Source organism: Malaclemys terrapin, chromosome 3, assembly GCF_027887155.1.
Source record: "Malaclemys terrapin pileata isolate rMalTer1 chromosome 3, rMalTer1.hap1, whole genome shotgun sequence".
Taxonomy (NCBI): domain Eukaryota; kingdom Metazoa; phylum Chordata; order Testudines; family Emydidae; genus Malaclemys; species Malaclemys terrapin.
In genome coordinates this window covers 110031493-110056143 of record NC_071507.1, presented here as the reverse complement: position 1 = coordinate 110056143, position 24651 = coordinate 110031493, and the positions used below count along the sequence as shown (strand labels likewise).

The 24651-nt window shown below is 41.1% G+C and overlaps 1 protein-coding gene across 5 annotated transcripts in view; it reads left to right on the top strand.

Moving 5' to 3' along the window:
* The window catches only part of AKAP7 (A-kinase anchoring protein 7), a 165676-nt gene that overhangs the window by 90523 nt on the left and 50502 nt on the right, over positions 1 to 24651 (top strand). The window contains exon 8 of one of the 5 annotated variants that reach the window (XM_054022690.1): positions 17373 to 17626. The exons of the other annotated variants lie outside the window; for them this stretch is intronic. Within the exon in view, the coding sequence (XP_053878665.1) occupies positions 17373 to 17407 (35 nt within the window). The 3' untranslated portion in view covers positions 17408 to 17626. Of the gene's footprint in view, positions 1 to 17372; positions 17627 to 24651 lie in introns of those variants that run through there. 5 annotated transcript variants of the gene reach the window in all.

The window sequence follows — 24651 nt, the reverse complement described above, 5'->3', positions numbered from 1 at the left end:
TTTGCAGATGAAATCACAGATGTACCCCTCTTTACAAGAGAGTTGCAGAAACATGACATTTGTGAACTATCAACAGTGGGCAGGGTTATGAGTTATGCAGAATATGAAGGTTGTCAGTGAGCGTGCAACATATATTTTATAAACTTGACACTAAAGATACACAGGCCAAAAATGTCAAACTTGGGTGCCTAAAGTTAGGCTTCTAAATCCATATAAAAGATGCAAGTATGTGGCTTGATTTTCAGAAATGTTGAACAGCCATAGATCCCATTTAAGTCAAGTGACTTTTGGCATCTAAGTACTGAAGATCTGTGCCACTGCTTCTTGTTTTACTAAATAGTAGAGACTTAGAATTTTATTATATGTATCCATCAACTCTCTCTGTAGCCTGCTGAGTACAACAAGAGTATTCTTGCTGGTTCAAGACTGCATAAAAACATTTTTACTTTGAAATTACTTAAACAAGCAGTGTAAATGACATAATTGCATTCGGTTATATTTTCACCGCTTCTCCACAGAGTAAATTGTATAAAATTATTTGTTTAAATTGTCTTGACTCAGCAACCTCAGGCATCAGAGCTCTCTTGTTCTAACTAATAGGTTATACAGCACACTAAACTTTTCCTACATGCCAACTCCTCCTCCTTGGCTTGTCATATTTTAAACACAAACAACTTTGACTTCCATATTAAAAATTCTATGAAAACTTTACAACACTTTAATTAGGACTGCTAGAACCCCCATGACAGACAAAAAGTGTATTTATATAACTTAAATGTTTAGCAACATTCGTTTTAATTTAATGCATTATGCTAGCTAGTTGTATTGAATCAATACTGCCATATTTTTCAGGTTAGACTCCCTCATCTTTGGGGGGGAAGTGGAGAGGAGGAATAGAGAAATAAAGGAATAAGGCAGCAGACACAAATCCTAAATATCCCTCCCAAAAATAGTTAATTAAGTTACTTAAACTAACATTAAAAAGGAGACAAAAGTTACATGAACCATCAAGATCCTGCCTATACAAACACACAAAAGCGAACACCCTGTTATTTTATTTTAGACTACATGTGTGGTTATTGACCGTGTCCCTCTATTTCCATCTTTTAGAAGCATGCAGTATAGTTACTTCTTTTTTGCTGATGCATTCCGTTTTCTCCATATTGTAATAATCTTTTGTGGTTTATTGCCCAAGCTTCTTAGAAGCTAATCTCCAAACACCTCAATTTCAATTTATAACCTGCATTAGTTATCTCAAACAATCATTTGCATCATCCCACTATTTTGTTTTAGGATCTTTTATGCATACTTTTATGACAGAGCTTCTCATGCTTATTTTCTCTTCTAAAATGCATATAAACATCAGGTAAATCATGCTGCAGAATTCATAACCTCAGCCAAAATTGTTGTGGATGCACTTCACTAAAGATTTATAGTCTGAGTTTTTCTTAGTTATGGAGACAATAGTACCAAATTCAGCTTCAAATACTATGGTAATCAGTATCTTCTAAATACATATAGTAAATATACACTGAAAGTAACTTCCACAATTTAAATTCAGTAACTCAAACAGTATATACACACATCCCAATACCTTGTTTATGGGTTTTTTAACTACTGCCAAAGGCTGTGTGAGCATGAGCAATCTAAATTCTTACTCCTGGTCTGTATTATGCTGTGTTTTAAGGCAATATTGTTTATATTACAAAGTTTTAGCTATGGAACACAATTTTCAACAACAACAAAAACGTAGAGAATGAGTACAATAAACTAAGAAACCATTAAAGCTTCTCAGGGGTGGGCGGATGGGGAGGAACGATTCTGTGTTAGGAGCATTTGAAAAAGTAGTTTCTCCTGACTGGATTTCAACCCATTTAATCTTAAATTATCCAAATAATCATTAATTTGTTTACTCTGTTTCTTTGTCTCTTCTGCCTTCTTCAACTTTGGGATTCAGATGAAACAGGCTCAGAAGTGGTGTGGTTGTTAAAATGAAATTTTACTTGGGACAGCACAGGAGACAATACTGTGACTTTGAGAGAGAGCATCAGATAGTGTAGTGGCAGTGAAGGCAATAACTGTTTGCCTCACTGCAGGCAAATGAAATATTTTTGAGGGGAAAAAGATTAAAGGCCCGTGCCTAATCAGATCCCTGATCAGTGCCACACCTTGAACATTTTACCATTTGAGAAGGTTTTTTTTTTAATATAGTAATGAACTAAGCTAGTGCTGGTACTTATGAATTCTTCTATGTATTTTGGGTTTGGCTTTCACTTGTTGCTTCATCTTTATCTCCCTGCTTTTAATTTAACTAATTTTTTTATAATGGAAAATGAAGGGAGTTGGGGAGGGACTGCTTCATGCCACGTGCACCAATTTTTTGAAGGAGAAATTTGGTAACTACTTTTAATAGGTGGATTTAGTGCACCTGCACAGTAGACAGACCATAACAGGTCATTCTATAGGTACAATGAAATTAACAATTTTCTTTATAGGCCTTAAGAGCTGTCACACTGCATCTTTTAAGAACTGTTCTTTAAACAGGTTCCCAGGCTTGGATCCACACTCTTTGTGCCAAAAAAATAGGATACAAGGGGGGCTTGATTTAGCTCTGGGTTATGCCAGCTGCAACAGCTGGAAAGGCCACCTGGGGGAGGAGTTGCGATGGCAAACACTGCTCTGGTGTATTCAGAGGGCTCTATCTATACATGTAAATAGTTACTATACAAGGTGCCAGTAGATGGCACTCAAGATTACCTAGCATAGCTCTTCGGCTTTGTAGGCACAAAGCTTGTGTTACACTGCGAATGGCTTCCTTCATACAACTCTTTACCTTGGAACTCTTAACATGCCGAGGGCCTGTCAATGATCAGTGCAGCCCCCAAAGTAAGCAGTGCTAGCCATGAAGGAGGGGTAGGGTCAGGGCCGGTGCAACCACTAGGTGGACTAGGCGGCCGCCTAGGGCGCCAAGTGGTTGGGGGCGCCAAAAAGCGGTGCCTCAAACATTTTTTTTAAACAGCGGAGCAGAAGGCTGCTGCTGCTCCCCACCTCCCAGTTCTAGAGGGGCTGCCCGCGGTGCGACCAGTCCCTCCCCCCAGGGGAGCAGCCGGCGGTGGAGCGGGGAATAGAAGGGTCTAGCACTAGCAGCTGCGCCTTCTTCCTCCCACCGTGGGCTGAGTCGGGCTCCCTGCCGCCCTCAGGGCTCTCAGCGGTGGCGGCAGCAGGGTTGGGCACGGGGGGGCTGGCTGCCTGTGCCGCCGCTGAAAGCCCCGGGGGTGGCAGAGAGCCCGGCTCAGCCCGCGGCGCGGCCAGTCCCTCCCCCCGGGGGAGCAGCCAGAGGCGGATCGGGGAATGGGAGGGTCTAGCGCTAGCAGCTGCGCCTTCTTCCCTGCGCCGCGGGCTGAGTCGGGCTCCCTGCCGTCCCCGGGGCTCTCAGTGGTGGCGGCAGCAGGGTTGGGCGCAGGGGGGCTGGCTGCCTGTGCTGCCGCTGAGAGTCCCAGGGGTGGCAGAGAGCCCGGCTCGGCCCGCGGCGCGGGGAAGAAGGCGCAGCTGCGCTCTGCTCTTCGGGCGGAGAAGCTGGGTGTCTGCTCTTCCTGCAAGGTACCTAGCCGGGCCACAGGGAGCCACATAGGCCCACGGAGCGCTGGGGGGTGGGCAGGTCCAGTCCCTGGCCTGGGGAATGGTGTATGTGGGAGCAACCCGGCACCCCTCCCCCAGGCAGCGCCACCCCCTCCAACACCCACCGACCAGCTACCTTCTCCCCTGTGCAGCCCCCACCCCAACAACCTGTCCTGCCACTTGCCTCTGGGCAACCTCCACCCAACAACACCCCCTTCCCCAGCCAGCCACGGTCACCTTCACCCCTGCATCAACCTCGGGACCTCCCCCCCCATCTGCCATCTCCCTTCTGCCTACTCCTCCCTTGTACAAACCCCGCCCTGCCTCCTTCACCCCCCTGCAACAACCCCAGGCACAGACACCCCACACCTGCCAGCCCCTTGCAACAACCCCCTCCTGCCCACTTGTGCTACTCCCTCCCTGCAACGAGCACATTTTGCCTCTGTGCAATCTCTTCCCTGCCACTACAACCCCGCCCCCTCCACCTCTTGGCCACCTCCACCCCCTGCAACAATCCCATGCACCCCCCTCTCTGCCACCTTCTCCCTCTGGAAGAGCCCCCATACGACCCCCCTCTTTGCAGCCCCACCGTGCTCCCCTGCACTTTGTGAACATCTGGGCCACTGCCGGGAACTGAGGGACAGAGAAGAAAAGAGCCCAGGGATCCAGGCTCTTTACCTCTCCAACTAGGGTGACCAGATGTCCCAATTTTATAGGGACAGTCCCAACTTTGGGGTCTTTTTCTTATATAGGCTCCTATTATTCCCCACCCCCGTCCCGATTTTTCACACTTGTTGTCTCGTCACCCTATCTCCAGCAGCTAGGCAGGAAGGCTCTTGTCAATTTCCATTTTGGTTCTTTCAGAATTGAATTTTTCTTTGAATCCCCCTCTGTGAAAAATTTTGCATTGTCAATGTTTCGTCCTGATTCAGGATTATATCCCCTCCTCCCCCATACAAAATGTTTAACAGAAAGGGATTCCTTTTTTGGGGGAGGCTAGCTCTACACTTGGCACCCTCCCCAGATTTTCTGCTGCAGGGGGCTTTTACACGGTTTATGCCTGCTTCTGCCAATGTAGTCCTTCAGCTGACAACAGCCTCAAATGTCTTTTTTCATATGTTATATATGATTCCTCATTAAAATGTTATTTTCCCTAGAAAGGCTAGGAAGTTGTCTTAATACTCAGAAGTATTTGTCTATTAAATAGTCAAGTTTTTGATCATCATCTGTTGTGTTTATTTTTCCAATTACCTCTTGTTTTGTACTGATAAATGATCTCAGGTAGCACCTTCGCAGGAGGAGATATATTAATATACAAATGAAAAGTTCACCCTGGGCATCCATGAGTGGACTAAAAGCACAGATCTTTGTTTAGAGTTTAGTATAGAACAATACATTAAAAATAAGAACATACAAAAAAGATTTAAAATAATCATTTTGACCATAACCAGCAGTTCTCTCCAGAGCAATATTTATTGTAATTAACAAACAAAACCCTCTTTCCCTTCTCTAGGGGGAAATATAGTCCCAATTTAGAGGTTTACACAGAAATCTTATATAGATAAATATCATCCATATTTTTTCTTCTTTTAATATCCTGGTTAGCCAGGACTACATATTGCAAATAATACACATTTTTTCAATAAAATGAGACAGGAAAATAACCATCATTTTTCATTTAGCAGCATTCTGTGTCCTCCCTTTGCTCTGAGAGTATTTCAGAAATCACACTTCTTCATTTTCTGGCCTGCAAAAATGTCATTGTGTCCTTGAGGGGGCAGGAGAGGGGGAAAGACAAGTGGGTAGAGAGATAAGTAGAAATGTCCAGTCTATTTGACTTAGATGTCTGTCTGAGACATAGTGCACTGAGACATAGGCTTTTCAGTTCCATTTTTATAGAAGCAAAAATGTTGTCTTTTAATTAGGTTTACCGTGTAATTAGAATAGCTGTTGATACTTAAATTAAATTCCAATTTGCACTTCTCTCACAGTACTAATTCTCAAATATAAAGTTCACAAACAAGTATGCTTCTAAAATAAGCTAGATATGAGGAAGTTTTGCAGGGGAGGTGCTAGGCTATGATAACGGTGTAGCTTTTTTTTTTAAAAGAAACGTGCTAGTCAGTTATTCAGAACTGTCAGATTGCCTTGTTCACAATTCTCATGCATGTCTAGAACCCTCAAATATGAATTTTCAATTTTGTCCACTTTATAGTGGATAACATACTTTTTACAAGGAGTTGTAATGGAAGAATTTTAAGGTACCAGTTTTGTTTTACTCTTCATATTTTACTTCTAGCTTCCTCCAGATATAGGTACTGTTTCTATTCATTACAGTCTGTGCTTCTTGACAATGATCTCCTACAAAAGAACTCTTTCCCCTGAAATTATTTGAAAACGTATTTCTTTTTAATGTATAGGTACCTTATGTTAATGATCTGACCTGTTAGACAAGTTATACACTTAGATTTATATTACTTCAATTCACCTTTAAAAAAAGAAAGGCCAACGGAACTGGAAAGTAGCAAAACCAGCGGAAACCTGTTTTAATGGGCATTTAAGTAGGAGGTTAATAGTCTAGAGCAGGAGTTCTCAAACTTCATTGCACTGCGACCCTATTCTGACAATAAAAATTACTTCATGACACCAGGATGGGGGACTTAAGCCTGAGATTGCCCAAGCCCTGCCATCCTGGGTGGGTGGCCAAAGCCAAAGCCCAAGGGCTTCAGCCCCAGGCAGGGGGCCTGTAACCTGACCCCTGCCACCCAGGGCTGAAGCCCTCAGCCCCAGTCAGTGGGGCTTGGGCTTTGGCCCCAGGCCAGAGCAAGTCTAACGTCAGCCCTGGCGACTCCATTAAAATGGGATCGCAACCCACTTTGGGGTCCTGACCCACAGTTTGAGAACTGCTGGTCTAGAATAAAGGCATAGCTGGGGGTCTAGAGAAAGTTTCTGATGAAATTTGGGCAGGCTAGTGCTTGCGTTCTTTGTTTTCAGCTGCAAAGGGCATGACTAAAGAAAATGTCTCTCCATGATTGAAGTGGTTGAAAAGAGTCAGCTCGCATGTGTGATAGAAGGAGGAATCAAATTGGAGCCACTGATTAATGATAGACATTATGGATAAATCAAGTAGGATTTCACCCTAGTCCCACTAAGTCAACGTGACATCTCATATGAGTAAGACGAACAAGATTTGGCACTATATCTGAGACAACTGGAAAAAAAAAATCCCTGTGAATAATTCTAGCACTTATCAGGCTACTGCACTTGAGCATTATACAGGGGCTGAAAGCAAGCCTGGGGCAAAGGCACTTGATATTTTATTTATTGTGTGAATCATAGTAAACTTTAACAGGCTTTAAAAGATGTAGTATTTTTCTTTTAGAAATAATATTTACAAATTTAGTGCTTTTGTGATAGTATTGTAATAAATCAGGCAATCAAAAACAAAAGTTATTGGGTTGACTATATTTGTATTTCTGATATTTCTTGGATTGCATATTCTCAAAACATTGGGCTTTTCTGCAGTTAAAAATAAAAGCTAGGCGGCATTTCTGGTTCTCTCTTATTTTACATGCAGGAAGAGTTCTCTCAGTTTTGGTCTCAGGAAACCTTACACAGAGTAGCCAAGGAAATAAATCTATTACTGCCTACCCTGTTCTTTTGATAGACTAATCTGGCCCATCTCTTAGTGGTAATGAATCTGATAGATACATAATGAGACAGCTGTGGCAATAGAACACTTTTTTGTTAAAATTAAACAATCCGTTGGCCAACTTCCAGTCCTTTGGAAGTGTGTTTAGCATGGTAGACCCTACGTTAATGGGGGCAGGTGTAAGTGATAAATTCAAATGATTCACTATCTTGGGATCTGTGCTACAAAGATATATTTATCATTTATTGTGCTTTGTGCTTGCTTGTGAGAATTTCATTTCAAATTTTAAACCTGGTTTTAATTAAAAATAGAAAGAAAAGGACTTGATAACGGAAGGTAAGAAAAAGCTTTTTACTTGCAGCAAAGAAATTATTGCTAGACCAAGCTGTTAAAATATGCTAAAATATATGTGGGTTAGACCCTGAAATAGTTTCCATTGTCACACATCATTCTTAATTAATCTATTTTGTTACAAAGTAGCAGGATAAAGTTGCTTCTGAAATATGTTTGATTTAGCTAATGTACTTACAGAAGATTTTTCACTTTAACAGCTTTGCCGCATTCTCTGCCTACAGAAAATTACTCTCAAAATACCAGTTTCCACTGATGTAACTACTGTAGCTCAGTTGCTTTAAATTACCTTTGTGCATCTCAGATAAAATAGAGTTCTACACAAAGTAGATAATGCCAGCCATATTAAAAAGGAAAGAACCCTGAGGATCAACGGTATTGGTTTTTGCTTAGGAATCAGAACTGAGAAGTGATGAAATTCTCAAACATAGCTATCCTATCTCCTAGAACTGGAAGGGACCTTGAAAGGTCATTGAGTCCAGCCCCCTGCCTTCACTAGCAGGACCAAGTACTGATTTTGCCCCAGATCCCTAAGTGGCCCCCTCAAGGATTGAATTCACAACCCTGGGTTTAGCAGGTCAATGCTCAAACCACTGAGCTATCCCTCCCCCAAATGTGGACAAAACTGCCATCAGGACCTGCATAATTAGGTATAATAAGGCAGATATTGAATAACTATAATTGCTTCTAGATGTGTAAAAGTGAGGAAGAATGATCTTGTGGTTAATACATGAGATTGAGGAGTTCTGGGCTGAAATCCTTGTTCTGTTACAGACTTTCTTGGACAAATCCTCTATTGCTGTGTCTCACTTGCACAATAATAATTCCTTACCTCACAAGGATGCTGTGAAAATAAACTCACTAATGATTATGAGCCATTCAGACTTTATAGTGATGGGGGCTATATAAAGCACACAAAGTCTTTCCAAATCATTACTTTACTGCTTGGGGCTATATTTTGCCCCATGGATGTGCGCCTCCATGGTTATCTTTAGTATTCACCCAGAGCAGAATTTGGCCCCTGGAGTACCTAATTTTCATAATCTCTGTGAAACATTGCATTTTTTTTCCTGTTTATATAGTTATGGGGCAGGGGCCAGTAGTTTCCCATACAAGATGTGGTTTGGAGATAAACTGTTTATGTTTATTCCATTACAGGCTTTTGTGATTAAATAGGTTTCAAAAAAAGACAAGGTTTCAAGCAGCTTCAGATGACAAATGAACAGCATCTTACTTCCCATTGTGAAATATAGTGCATACATTTATTGACTGTTATGCTTGTAAAAATAATTAACAGTGAAAGCCCATCTAGTAAAAGTAATATTGGCTTGGTGAATCATGTTTCCACTCAGACATTCTGAATATATTTCAAATTCTTATTGAGAGAAATTATGATTTGTGCCTGAAAATATTAGTAATGTTATATTTTAAGATATATTTTGGGGACTTGGGGACAATTGTATTGTTTGGCTGTAAGACAGTGAACAAATTATTATATTGTAAATAAATTAACAGGAGCCTTCTTTACAAGCAAACATGGCAACCTTCATAGGTACCAGCTGTCACTGATTAAACAACCAACCAACCGGCAAAGTAAATTACTTCATGAGAAGAAAGCTATTTTTTTCCTCTCTCCAAAACTCACAGCAGTGTTCTATTATAGGTTAATAAAATATAATCAGAACGGCTCCCATTGGCAGATCAGAGATGGTGTATGTGGGAGTGGGGAATCGTAACCTCTCCATTTCCCCCTGCCCCCAACCATACTCCGAAGAATTTAATTTTTCATTTAGGAAAAATTGTTTCTAAAGTTTCTGGTTGTGACTATAGCGTTTTTACACATGCAAGAGGTCTTCCTGAGTCTGCGTACACACAAGCGTGGAACTCAATGACTATGTTTCAAGGCAATGAGGTGAGGGGGAGCGAGGATAGGGCTGCTCCTCCTTCTGCCATTGACTGGTTAGTGTAGAAGAGATGGCAGTAGCAGTGAGAAAGCAGCAAGCATGCTACTCCACTGGGCTGATGTCTGGAAGAGGGAAAGGATTTGTGCAAACTGAGGATTTTTCCAACCACATTTTAAGATTTAAGACCATTGTTTTCAAAAATGGCCATTAATTTTGGATGCTTCAACTTCTGGGTGCCCAACTTGGAACTCACGAGTCCAAATGAAGTCAATGGAAATCAACTCTCATATGTTTCAGGTTGGTCACCCCACAAATGAGGTACCCAGAATCGTTGTCCACTTTTGAAAATGCTTTTTGATGGTCTCAAGGAAATGGGACATTGCCTGGCCATGCCGGAAGAAAGACAAGAGGCAATGGATGTGGTTTAGTAAGGCCACAACTTTATTCACTTAAAATATCTGGGTGCAGTAAATTTTACAGTGTAAATTGTCATCATTTCCTACTGGATCCCTGCCCTGCTGTGGGGAAGGTGAAAATATCTACCCTGCCCAATCTGAGGGGAAATTCCTTCCCAGCCCTCAAGGAAAAAGGGCGACTAGCATAATACCTACAGTGGATCATAAAGAAACCTGATCTTACTGTGACTCAAATTGTTGCCAGCCTAATCCCAGTAAGAAAGGGCTTCACCAGAACTGCCTAGGGTATAAATTCTCCACCCCCTCCTGCTCACCCAAAAGGGCAGTGCCCCCACCTGATCCAACCAATTCCTGTTCCTCCCTGCTCCATCCAAGGGAAGCTTCTCCTTCCTCCCCCTCTACCACCAATTGCTGACAGAACCCTTATAGAGACAGTAAGCGCCTTGTCTCCTGTCCAGCCAGCCAAATGACCTACTGCATACAGTTGTGGTTGGCACATATTCAAGGATTTCCTCTGTATTCTAATCTAGAAGATCCTTAAAAACAAAAACAAAAAAAAAGTGGTGCCTTTCCTGATGTCCCACAGAATGAAACATCTCAAAAACTAACCAGTGAGAGAATGGAACTTAGGTAGGAAGGGGAGACCATGAAAGAATCAATTTCTTACAAAATGGCTTTCAGAATCAATGTTTTATATGTAAGCTAAGAAAGAGTTTTGCCAGGAACTCTACAAGGATATTTGCCCAGTTTACCCTCTAAGGCTCTAATGTTGCAACTGATAGTGCACAGGCAGACTGCTATGGACCTTTCTACCCATGTGCTGTCAACTGCAGCGTCAGAACCAAATTTTGTTAATGCGAGTGTTTTAAATGTGGGAAAATGTAGTTAAAATAAAAGGTTATGTCCATAGAGTTCATTGCTTGCTAACTTTATCCGGTTTTCCTTTATTCTTTAATAATTTATTCAGATCTAGCATTCTTGGCAGGTGAAGTAAACAGGTTATATATTGGAGGAGTTTTAAATTTACTGATGCAAAATTTTCCAGTAGGAATCCATAAAAGTCACCAATATAAACAGAAAAATATAGCTGCAATACAGAGCAATGAATGTTTGGTACACCACTCCAAGGCTTTAAACTCCACTGGTTATTTGCATATCACCACCAGATTTCACATTTTGAGTGACAGACCTGACACTAGCCATGGAAACAATATAGAAAATTTCTGAAACGTGCTCCAAAACTGTCTTTCAGTTTTCATCACTAAGCAGCCAAAAATAACCACCAAAATATAGTAATTGCCAAAACTCAGAAGCTTCTTGGGCAGGTCTCTATCCAACAATAATTTTCTATTTTTACTTTATTTCTCCAAATTTTGAAAATACACACATAGGTTCCCCTCCAATGCTTTGCACATTTATCCCATAAATGAAAAACAACAAAGCACAGCTCATAAATAATTCATCTCAACCTACACTTCCTCAGCAGTTTAAAAAAAAAACAAAAAGAGGGAAAAAGATGGGATTTGTATCGTGCTTGGAAGGTTAACAAGATCTGGGTTGTAGTGGACCAAGTGATGGTGATGACTTCCAACTGAGGTGCACTGAAAACGGGATGGAGCTGGGGGCCAGGATCAGATTGTGTGCAATGCTATGTCTAATATGGGAAATTACAGGTATACTGTGCACAGAGAGCAGGAGATAACCTTATTTATAGACGAATTCCAAATTCAAAGGGAAGAATTCTAACACAGCATACCTCTTCGTAAGTGACACAATGAGGCAACAGTGATAAAACAGTAGCCCCAGGAATAGCATGGCTACTGGGAAATGAGGTGGGGTGGTGGATCAGTGGCAGTGGTAAGAGACTGTAGTTTACACTAAATTGTGACCCACTTCCCAAGTATTGCCTTGACCTTGGGAGTGGAAGTATAGATGGGTGGCCATGGAAAGAAGATGATCATAATTGACGCTACCATAACTTTTGATTTTTTTTTAACTTGTCAGTCTAGTTTGTTTCAGTGGAAACTTCTCTTACAGTTATTTTTTCTTTATTAGAAAGAGAATATTGCTTTATTGGCTCTGAACAACACTCAGCTGTGCCTGCTGACGATTTGTGATGTTGATGTTATGTGGTTTATACAATAGTTATGTACATTGGATAGATCGAGTTTGTGTGTCCTATTTATTATGTCACATTTTGTTTTAAATTTAGAAAAATTGGCATCCTTTTGTGTGGGATAAGGGGATGGAAGTAATAACACAGAAAAACCTCTCATTTCTTTCTCCTGAGGGCCATGTCATCCCATTTCTTAAAAGGCATATTTAACATAAACCAAAATGAAAACAGCACAGAAAGAAAAACATCAACATTGTCATCTAGGCAAAATGGGAGAAACCCCATTTTAACAACTTCAAAAGATGCAGAAAAAGCATCTTCTGAAGAGGAGTTAAACATAACCCATTAAAGACAACAGAAGATTACTAAAATAATCTTGACATGGATTCTCACTTTCTTCTTCTTTGTTTATCTACATAATAGAAAGGATCTGCATACTCCCACTTGCATTTACTGTGGTGCCTTATGGTAATACCTCTTCTAGCAATGTCAGCTAGAGCACTCGGCACTCCCCTCAGTTTCATGATGCACTGAGAGTGCGTCTATAAAGGGGACAGAGGAGGTGAGGGCTCTCTGCCCTTCCAATTGCGTACCTAGATGGATGTGAATCGCTCTGGTCTCTTTGAAATCAGAGTCTCTTTCTACTTAGCATTAGCATAATTTAGTTAGTTAGCGATTACTGTTTTTTCACTGTTCCGGGTTATGGAGGAACTGAAGAAACAAAAGGTAACTGGGTTTCAAGCATGCTTCCTGCTCGCCTGTCTCCCTGGCATCCAACAATCTCTTGCAGTGCGTCAAGTGCCTAAGAGAAGGATATTTGCCTTCTGGGCATTCAGTCTGCTGAACCCTTACTCCCACAGTCCCCAGGGATATGGAAACTCGTTTGCAGCTTCTCCTGCTCAAGGAAACCCTTGAGGCTAGACCTTCGAGATCCAATCAGGTCTCTGATCCCAGGGCTAAGAAGCCAGTCTCTGTTCCTGTGGCTATCAATGCCAAGCGACTGAAGGGTGCCAAGGAGCCACAACCCATGTCAGGGTCAGACTCTGTTCCTGCAGCTCCCTCAATAAAACCCCCAAAGCTCCAGATGTGTGAACCAAGGGCCATTTGGTCAGATCTGACTGTCCTAGTTCTGGAAGAAAGGGCAAGCGACAAGTTGGCCACCCTCATTGGTGCTGTACCTCATGCCTAAGGTTATGAGTATATCACAGTGGTTGCGGAAGTCACAGATTCCGTGACTTTCTGCAACCTCTGTGACATTGGGGCCCCACAGCAGTCCAGCTGCTGCGGCAGCAGGGGGATCCTCCAGAGCTCCGTAGCCCTGCAGGGTGATGGGGAGACTCCCCAGAGCTCCCCAGCTACTCCCGCCGGTGGCACTGGGGGGGGGATTCCCCCCCCCCAGCTTCCAGCCACTTGGCAGGGGTGAGGGGCCATGGCTCCCTGCCACTGCATGCAGCAGGGCAGGGTGCTGGACCCCGCTCCATCTCCATTTTCTCAGGGATGTTTTTAGGAAAAAAGTCATGGACAGATCACAGATTCCATGAATTTTTTGTTCACTGCCCATGACTTGTCCATGACTTTTACTAAAAATATCCATGACAAAAATCATAGGCTTACTCATGCCTCCCAGTTACCAGAACCCAATTAAACCCCTGCAGCTGCAGTGTCAGGGTTGGTTCTGACTTCCACTTCTGGATCCAGGAAGATGGAATTGATTGGGTTCGGTTCTGTCCGTCACGGCATCAAAGGAGAAGAGGCACAGAGACAACATGGCCACTGTTAGCAGTGCAGTTCCTGTGCAGAACTGTCAGATCCATCTGATTCTGACAGGACTGCCATGGTTCCAAAATGGAGATCCAGTCCACCCCTGGCTTCAACAGCAAAAGGCGATGGAGTTGGGGAGGTCAGATTTGAGGATGTCCATCAGATCAGATCAACAGATCTGTCACTGATTCCTGGGCCTGTTATGGCCGCATCCTCAGTTCTGGAGAGCTCTGTCACAGGAACAGTTCAGGCTCGCCTTACGGCTCTGCTTGATTCGTCAGTTCCGAGTGGGGGAAAGTTTCCAAAAGGAGGCATGTATCTCTGGTACCAAGATTATCATCTTCATTCACTGTTAGGAAGAAGAGGCCAAAGGATGTTGCCAGGCTGAACGCTCTATTCTTCCTCCTAGGACCCGTACATGGTCCCAAGACCTGGATCTCTGTACTTTCATTCAGATCTGCTACTCTATACCCTGTTATACTGTATCTCTGATCCAGACCTGGAGCCTTACCAGGAAGAAGAGAGAATAAGAATGCTCGGTTTGTATCACCCTATGGTCCTCCTCCTGCAGGCATATTCCCAAACTCTGGAGAGACTGGCAATCCTGGGGTATGTGGTCTTATTGGAGACCACCCTAGGAATTTTTCAATTTGCCTCTCCCATCCACTTGGAGGGTATGTGTCATTTGTTAAAGATCTGACAGTACAGAGATTCATGGATCCGGCTCCTCTGGATCTGGATCTCCACTTTAAATCTTCCTGCAGTGCCTGTAGAAGAGACTTCTCACCCAGTGTTTGATATCTTTGGTGCCACTGAAAGTAGAATATTCCCACCAATTTTGGATGGCTTGCTGCAACTTGCTAAATCTGCGTGGACCATGCCCGCTTCTTGTCAGCCTGTTTCTAAGAAAGCTGACAAGTAGTATCAGATACTATCTGAGAGGTTTTCCTACTTCCATAACCACTCTGCCCCTAATTTGCTTGGTGGTGGCTGCAGCCAGTAACAGGGCTAGATCAGGTCTACTGCAGTCCAACCAAGTGGATAAAGGAGTGGAAAAGATTGATTCATTGGCGAGAAAGGTGTTCCTCTTCATTGTTCCTTGGTATTATGGTGGTGAATCATCAGGCAGTCATGGCCCATTACCAGTTCCATTATATGAAAAGATTACATTTTTACAGGACTTGCTGGATGACGACTGGCAAATGTGATCTTAATGGAGGGACAGAGTGTGACCAAACATTCACTCAGGGCCTCTTCTGACCCTCTGGTGTGACCATCAAGGGAACACTCCTGCACATAAACGTATTGGTGTTGAGAGCTGTTCTTCTAGCTCTAAGGTTGTTCCTCATCTGCAGGGAAGGGTTGTGCAGGTGGTGACGGACAATACATCAGTGATGTATTACAGCAACAGGCAGGGGTGGGCTCACGCTGCTCTCCAGTGTGCAGAGACTAAGTCTATAGCATTGGTGTATCCTTCATGACATTTATCCTAGGGCCCTGAATCTGGCAGGGGAAAGCAATTCAGTTGTAGATTGGCTCAGCAGAGACAGTTCTCAGATGCATGAATGGTCCCAAGAGGATCTGTTGAGTTTGGACCCTATTCTCCAGATAGGATTGAACAGATGTGGACCTGTTTCCAATGAAGTCCATCAAAAAGCGTTGCCTAGTCTGTTCCAGACCGGGCAGGGACAGTCAATCTCTGTCGGATGCCTTCCTTCTGCACTGGGGGACAGAGTTGATGTACGCCTTTCCCCTGATCCAGAAGGTAGTAGAAAAATGTCAGAACACAGCAAGGATGATTCTCATTGCTCTTGCTTTGCCACAACAGTGGCTTACCAATTTCCTTCAACTGTCCAGCAGAGTCTTTATGCATCTTCCACTGTCTCCAGATCTCCTGTCTCAATGGGAGGGAAAGATCTTTCATGCAGACCCACTGTCTTGTCACTTGACAGCATGGACAATCTGTGTTTGACTCTGTCGGCACTTGAGCAGTCATACTCTTCGTATGTAGTGGTACTAATTAATTCTAGAAAATAGGCTACTAGGTGCTGTTATCATTTAAAGTGGACCAGATTCCCGACTTTGAGGAAGAGAAAATCTGATTGCCCTGTATCTGCTTGTATTCCTTGCATTCTGGAATACTTAATGTACAGGGTTATTTAACTCATCATTGAAAGTCCACTTGACAGTCATCTCCATGTATCATACTCCAGTTGATGGTGGATCACTGCTTATTGTTTGGTTAAGAATTTATGAAAGGCTTATCAAATGTGTGTCCTCCTGTCAGAAATCCTGTCCCTTCTTGAAATCTGTTTGGTATTGGCCATGCTGGTAGAATCACCTTTTTGAACCTTTGGCTGAGTGTTCTATCATTTCTCTCTTAAAACGGCTTTCATTGTTGCCATCATGTCAGCTAGGAGAGTGAGTAAATTGAATGCCTTATGGCTCATCCACCTTTCACTTATTTTCATAAGAACAAGGTAGTCCTCAGACCTGATATCAGATTTTTACCTAAAGTGTGTCTGATTTCCATGTTAATCAGAACATTAATTTGCCAGGTTAGGAAAACCTGAGGAACCCCTAAAACTTCAATGGGGAGAATTAGTAGTACATAGTTTAGATGTTAGAATGACCCTGTCTCCTATTACTTGAAAAGAATTAAAAGTTTTTGTACATCACCTAGATTGTTTGTATTTTATGCCAAGAACCACATGGAGTATATGGTCTCTTCAAAGTATATAATCTCAAAGGATTAAACAACATATTGCTGAATGTTACACAGTGGCAAAAGTTGCTGTATATTGCTGTGATTCGATCACATTCCACTGGAGCTGCTTTCTTCACCTGAGGCAGATACCAGTGGATTAAAGTTGCAGGACTGTAATCTGGACTTCGGTGCTTCCCAACTGCCTTCCCCTCTCTGTCAGAGTCCTTATTGCTTTGTGTCTCTGACTTTAGGGTGGAAGGACCTGAGGTGGTGAGGGAGCTCTGCCCCTTTATAGCCTTGCCTTCAGTGCATCCTGAGACTAGGGGTGGGGAGGCACAGAGTGTTCCAGTTGATGCTACTAGAAGGGGCTTTACTGTAAAACACCACAAGGTGGCATAGTACCCATAAATGTGAATATGCAGAGCCACCTTGAAGAACTCCAGTTGCAGGTAAGTAACCTTCATTTATCATTTCAATATATAAAATAAATAGGGGGAGGGAAAGGATTTTCTTTGATCTTTTAAAGCTTATTTAATAGCATCACAATGATTGAGTTTTTTAAAAAATGAAGGTAAATGAGCAAGATTCCAACACATTCTTCAGTTTATTTTTAAAATATTTGTAAATCAAATCCCAGAATTTTACTTAGCACTTCTCTAAGTTGTTTATACAAAGAAAGAGGAAAACTTTCCCTAATTAAGTCCTCCCTAAATGGATATCGATCAGGTTAATTCTCAGTAATCTATTATGAGACTTTACCAGCAATCTCCCACCTCCAATTCCTTGGTAAAATAATTGAGTATTTAGGGGGAACCAACCTATGACCACACCTTTCTTCAATTGACAGTGTCCTATACCCCTCACAAACAGGATTCAGACTGAGACATGGTGCAGAGATGATCTTGGTGGCGCTGATGAATGACCTCCTCATGGCTATGGACAAGAGACAAATAGTGATACTTGTGGGCCTATCATGTCTGAGTGGGAGTCTGAATTTTCACTCCTATGTTTGAGTGGGTTGGAAGTTAGACATTTTGTCCATCCTTAAACAAAATTTCTTTTGTTGTTGTTAATTTGACACTTTTTCAACAAGTTGACTCGTGTCAAATCCTCTGCTGATAAAGGGCCTTGTAGAGTTCACTGTGCTGCTACAAGATGTGGGTGCACAGTTGTGCTCCAGATGTATTTTGCTATATAACCATGTGAATTGATACTATATAACAATTTTGCACATAGTTCTCAAATACACAGTGAGAGGCTTCTGCAACTAGTGGGCTGAATCACAAATTTATGTTGGTAATCTGAAAATTTTTAGCAGGAAAAAATAGAACTATTAGTATTGTCCTGAATTACATCTTACTGTATTTCAAATATGGCCTTTAATTAATTTGTTAAAAATATATTTTAGTCACTGTGTGTGTGTGTGGGGGGGGGGAATCTAAAATTTCCCCATTGCAATTCCTTGATTATTTTCTGATTTCAGATTTTTCCTTCCCCGCCAACCGCATCCGTGTTCCTTAGCATTTTGTTTTTTTTCACAGCAATACCCACGAACTGAACACTTAATCGCCTTATGTAGAAAACACAAGCAAATAATTATTTATTAGTGAGGCTTTAACATTACAATCAAAATATCCAGTCCAACCACCCACTGAAGACAACGGAGGTTTTTCCATGGACTTCAGTGGGTGGTGGATTGGGCTCAAAGCGAACAAAAGCAGCATGCGGCCTTCCCAGGTTATGCAAAATATTGCTGGTGCGTTATGGTGTAGTGAATGGAAGACATAGAAAAAGTGGCCTATATTGGATAAAGAGGCAAGATTATTTCTCTAGAAGGCAGCTTTGTAATAGAAATATCTGTGGTGAATGTTGACTGTACATATGTAATTTAATGTGGCAAGAATCAGGTTCTCTTTTAAAAAGGGCATAGTTAAAATACTGTATACATTTGTATTGCTGAGTTAAGTGTCAGCTGAATTGCATTTTTTCCTTACAGTGAACCTTTATATGAATTTTCTTAAAACACTGTACAATAAAAAAAATCAAACCTTTTAATTTGTACATTTTTGTACTGCATCTTTTCACCAAAATAATTCAGTTTTGTAGTATTTCCAAGAGTGTTCATTTCAATGTGTTTTTGAATAATGGGGGAGGATAGAGTGAAAGAAGTCAATCATTAATTCTTGCAGGTTTAACCATAGGGTGTATTATTCTACTACTCTAGACCAAGCGTAAGGAACATACAAACAACCAACCACAAAAAACCCACCACAGCCTGTGTATTTCAGGGTTGTCATGTGGATGATTTGCAAAGATTTCCCACATTTCTTCATTTAAAAAAAATTAAGAATTCTTGGCAACATCCTCAATCAGTAGGTGTTCCCAACACACCTACTATTTGATACTAACCTTCCTTATGGGCTTGGAGACCTGGCTGGATTGTAGATCCTGGGGGCCGAGATTCTTTTACTTCCCATAAAAAGCAGATTTCCTACATCTTCCCCACCCTCTTATGTAAATACCACCACCAGTATCCTCAAGAAGAGCTTAAGCTCTTTGGATCAGCTAGACAGTATTCTGGAACAGCAGAAGCTTCTTTCTACTTAGAAACTGAGTGCTTTTAATGATCTCTTAGCCTCATTCAGCTCATGAAAAGAGAGATACTCCAAGACTCAAAACTGAGATTTCTGCTTGATGGAGCCTAGTACTACTACTTTTGCACTGAACTGGCACTAGCTTTTGTTCTTAGTGTTCTTACACAGAAGGTGACAGATCAGTGTCGACCAGTATCTGCCTCTTCCCCAAATTCTGTCACTCCAATTACAGGAAATTGATCTTGTCATACACCCACTTGGTTCTCATGAACGATCCCTATTTTTGGAAAACTCTCCCCAAGATACTTGCTAATATGCCTTGGGGATCATTAGTATTAATCATTCTTTGATTAGGCTGCCATTTTAACCTTATATGGCAAGAATTATTGTAGTTATGCAGTTATTATAATATAAATAGACTAACTGGTGAAAGCCTTGTCTGTTTGCTAAGACTTCTATCAGAAATGCCCTTTGCATTTTTTAAATCAATTTTCAAGAAATGTGAACACAAAGTAAACTAAAGTCTCAATCTAGTAAAGCCCTTAAGCATGTACTTAACTTTAGACAAGTGAGTATTCCCATTTTAATCAATGGGTCCTGTCTCATGCTTAAAAATTAAACATACATTTAATTGCTTTGCTGGATCAGGGCCTAAAACATAAGTGGATATTAACAAATTATCATTGACTGTGGCTGCCCAAAGTTTATTCAAGTGGATATTGAGACTTGATATCTACAAACTGTCAAGAATGTTCAGAAAGAGAAGGGTAAACAGAACTGGGGTTACACAGCTTGTCCTAACAGGACACTTGGCTGTATGGTATTGCTTTGTTTAACCAGACTTCTTTCCTGCTTAATATGCAGCTACATGCAGCTGGCTTCCTGAAGAATTAAGACACTGGGCCCAATTTTGTGTTCAGTTATACACTTACATAGATGCATCCCATCAATTGTATCCATGTACCAGAGTATATTTGGCCCACTGTTTTTCAATCGGTTGCAGAGCACAACTGAAAAATATATTTCCATTGTCTGTGTTATTTCAACATTACTGTTTTCTTAGTTAGTTTTCTTGATTAGGAATATTTGTTTTCCCTTGTGCATAAAATATTGCATGTTGTCTTTTTTGGCCCTGTAGAGGATGAATGAGACGGGTACACTTAACATTAGTGTCTCTCTTGCTTTGATGACTGGTTTCACTTTTGCCCTGTAATTGTGTATTAGTATTCATGTTTAATTCACTCGTGCTGTAGAATATGGATCATGTGTTTTTCCTTTTCTTCTGATTAGGCTGACAGTATCTGCTTAAATAAGACATTTTTAACTCCCAAACTGAGATGAATCTCTATTAACACAACTTAATACCTGCTATGATTATTTTAAAACCTCATGGATCTCTCTGCTTTCTTTTGTTGCTGGTACGGGAAGAAAGGAATTTATATAGGAACAGTATCAGGGGGTAGCCGTGTTAGTCTGTATCCACAAAAACAACAAGGAGTCCAGTGGCACCTTAAAGACTAACAGATTTATTTGGGCACACTAGTTCTCCACTTGTGAGGTAACTCCCTTCTCTTCATGTGTCATTATATAATGCCTGCATCTGTAATTTTCACTCCATGCATCAGAATAAGTGAGGTTTTTTACCCATGAAAGCTTATGCCCAAATAAATCTGTTAGTCTTTAAGGTGCCACCGGACTCATTGTTGTTTTTATATAGGAACAGGTGACTATTAACTTATTGGCAAAGTAATAAACATGCAAAATGGTAAAAATAGTTAAACTGAAAAGCTGACTAATACTTCTTGGTCTTGGAATTGTATTCAACTCAAAGACAATTCACTTTTCATCTGAAACGGTGCATACCAGACATAATATTTGCTTTACACACATTATACTTGTTCTGCACAAATAAGTTAACTCTCTCTACAGGGAATACAAAATATTCATATGAATTCCTAGTTTGGGCTACATGGCTTTGCTGCAGATTTTTCATTTATATTAGGCGTTAGTTTCATGGCATTTATGTGTTTCTTAAAACAGGGAAAAAACAAACTTAATTCCATGAATCGAATAGTAGCCTGGTATGGATCCCTAGAAATTCTCAGCACAGATTATTTTTATCACTGATCAAATTGCTGTTATCTAGAAAATGCTTCTTTCTTGTTACTCTTACAAAATGCCATATGGCAATAGCTGAGTTTTCTTTTAAAACAGAGCTTTTACAAACTTCAGTTAATTCTTATCAGATACTTAACTGGTATGGTAAGAAACAACTGTACACTAAATCCATCCCATGTGTTACTGCATTCCTTACTTAGGCATATGTCCCACTGGTTTCATGCTCTCTCTTATATGCAGTAGGAGCTATGGATCTCTCTTATTTGACAGTAGTTACACCTCAGGTAGTGTGCAAAATCAGGTCCTACACTGGGAAGAGTTTGCCTGCTGGCATCAGAGTAGAACCTTTTTATGACTAAAGAAAATGTTGCCATTCAGAAACAGACTGACTGCAGTCAAAAGTGGTACTAGAGATTAGATAACTCTCACCTTCCCCGCCCCCTTTCCCACCACACTTCAGCGATCTTTAAGAACTGGTAGCATTGTTATGGGTTTCAATAATTAAGGTCATTCTTATTTTAATTCCACAATATTTATGAATGCTGGGATATTTCAAATGATGGAACCAACAGGGCTGTGTTTAAAAGGGTGTTTTCTCATCAGAAATAAAATAGACAAACCAAAGAAGAATAAATCATCTTCGTAGTCTCCACTAACTTTTTTTGTAAATATTAGCATGCATTAAAGTCTAAAATGGACTTACTGTTTTAAAATCTATATACCAGTTAATGTATACAATATGCAAAATGTAGGTTAAATCTCACTTTTTGGCTATAACAGAGAACCTGATCCTGATTCCATTGAAGTCAGTGTCAAATTCCCACTGAATTGCGTGCAGTGAAGAATATCAGATGTTGTCTTTTTCTAGGGACTGACTCTCTGCCCTAAGGTTGAGAACTATGATTTCATAGGTTTTTTTCCATCTCTAACTCCTATGACCCTCATTTCTGTTTCCAGGGGGAGAAAACACCAAGCCAGTTAATTTCTAAATTGGCTATTTTTCTACCTTTTCTCAGCACAATATTTGGCGAGTGAAGGCAAAGGAGAGGGTATAGCTATGCTTGATTAATTTTCTTTTTTCTAGTAGCCACAATACCTATATTTTAAATAGCAACAATTCCTTTTGTTTATAAGTTGCATCCTAGTTATAAGAGCATATGGCAAAAGTAACTTCTCTCCCCCACCCTTCACTGTCAGTCCTAAAGCAATTACATGAGGCACCAGGATAAAGAGGTGGAGCCTTTTCGTTCACCATAGCTTCCAGCTCCCTTCCCTTTTCTCTCGCTCTCTTTTCCCCTCCCTTGTCTCTCTCTGAGCAGAATAAACAGTTTCTTTACAGACTGTAGACTGACCTACAGTTTCTGTTTCGGGTGCACACACAGAGGACGAAGAAGAAAATAAGGCAGTAGGTGCCATGGGCCAGCTCTGCTGCTTTCCTTTCTCAAGAAATGAGGAAAAAATCAGTAAGTGTGACTGTTTTATGCAGTACTATATGCTTGTGACTGTTGTGTGCTGCTATTTTAGATTGAGTGTACAGCTAGAGAAAGCAGACAGAATGATCTCTTGATCTTTTTAATTAAAGGAACCACTTGCAGAGGCTGGGTAGGGGTAAGTGGAGGCTAATGATAAATATGTATTTACACTAAGCGGATTAGATTTTTTTTTTGGTAACAAGTAAAAACAAACAAAAAAAACCCCCTATTGTGTCTGATTTTCTCTCTCATCATTCTGGCAGCTCATTTCTATTAGCAGATCCACTCAAGGTAAATATCATAAACAGTGCTTTATAACAACAGTTTAAAAACTTATCAGATGTACAGTAAGAGATGGGGAGCATTTTGATATTGAAAGCTAACACATTTAAGGTAGCTCTCATTAGCAAGATGTACCAGGAAAGATTTTGTTGATAGAGTGGTTGAAAGAGGACATAGGAATCATCAGTTCTTTTGTCCTTTATGATGTCGTTCACATATGGAATTTTAAGATGACCAAGGGATGGAATAGTTGCACTGCATCTCAGCAAGCAGAATCATCCTCAGTGTGTTTAGAATGACAGTCAGGCATATTTCCATTAGTGTTTGTAGTCTGGTATAGTTGAATCAGAAATAAGTGTATTTGATTTTCTCATCTTCCTGTGCACTGAATCAAATTAGCTAATTTGTCTGGAATGCTGGGGTTTTAAAATTTGTGAGGAATATGATGCTTTCCTTAAGCTTGGTTACACAATGAAATATTTACTTTTGACTTGCTACTCAGTGAAACATTTCCAACCCTTCTGTCAGAAAATCCAAATTTCTGTCACTTTGTTTCTGAATTCAGTTTTAGCTAGGCCCATATAATTCATGAACTCTGGGCCAGGGAATCTTATTTTCTGCATCTGGTTTATATTTCCTGCTCCTTGTTCCTCAGGAAGGTGTCCAGGCACGGATAAAAACTAAAGCCTCCGTCAGTTAGAAAACAAAACTCTACACCAATAATGCAATAGACTCAGATGTCATTCAAACTGACTACTCAAGAATGCGAGGTGTCTGCTTTGAAATATTTTGTGTTTTATATAGGAGGGAAAGGAGGATATTATACATTCCGTGTAAAAGAAAAAAAAAAAAAAAAGCAAGGCAGACTTTAAATCCGTTTCAAAACTTTTTCTGTATCCTCTACACTATTCCTTCATCTGAAAAAGCTGTAAGCTAACAAGTTCCAACATCCAGTAACCAGCTCATCTCTAACTTACAAAATAGGCGGAGCCAGGCATCAAGTAGAAGTTCTTAACTAAGACAGAAAAAAGCAATGGATTCTTCCAAGGCGCCCCCCACCCTCACCTGCATGCTCCTCTACCTCACTCCCTTCCCATCCCTCTTGTGGCTTTTTCCTCCAGGCAGCACCACACTGATTATATAGTGCTGTGAATAATGATGGAAATAGCAATTAACAAAATACAGCCTCAAACATCTTGCAGTCTAACAGACATATACAAGTTAACAGTTCAGGAGATTTGATTGGCAAAGGACAGTGTAGGATGGCTTGAAGAGAAGAGCAGGGGCACTTGGCATGTGGTAACTGAGAGGAACAAAGTAGCAGAGGGCAGCACAGAAGTGAGGGCTTGTTGAAATGGCGAGTTAGCACATGGTACCCTGCTATCTTGCCGTATAGACAAGCCCTGGGAGTGGGAGGAGGAGAAGAGTAAGTAATGAGAGGATAGTTTTGGAGGAGATGAAAAGCAGCAACATAGATAAAGTCAGAGTTTTGCAGATCTTTGAAGGTCAAGGTGAGGGACTCAAGCATTTTAGAAAGAGAGGGGAAGTCAGTAAAACCATTTGTTGAAGGTGGAACATTTGGTTGGAGCCGAAGGAGAGAACTCCCTTTATAAGCTTTTACCTTAGGCCACCACGCTCTTTGTCAGAGAAAGAGAAAGAA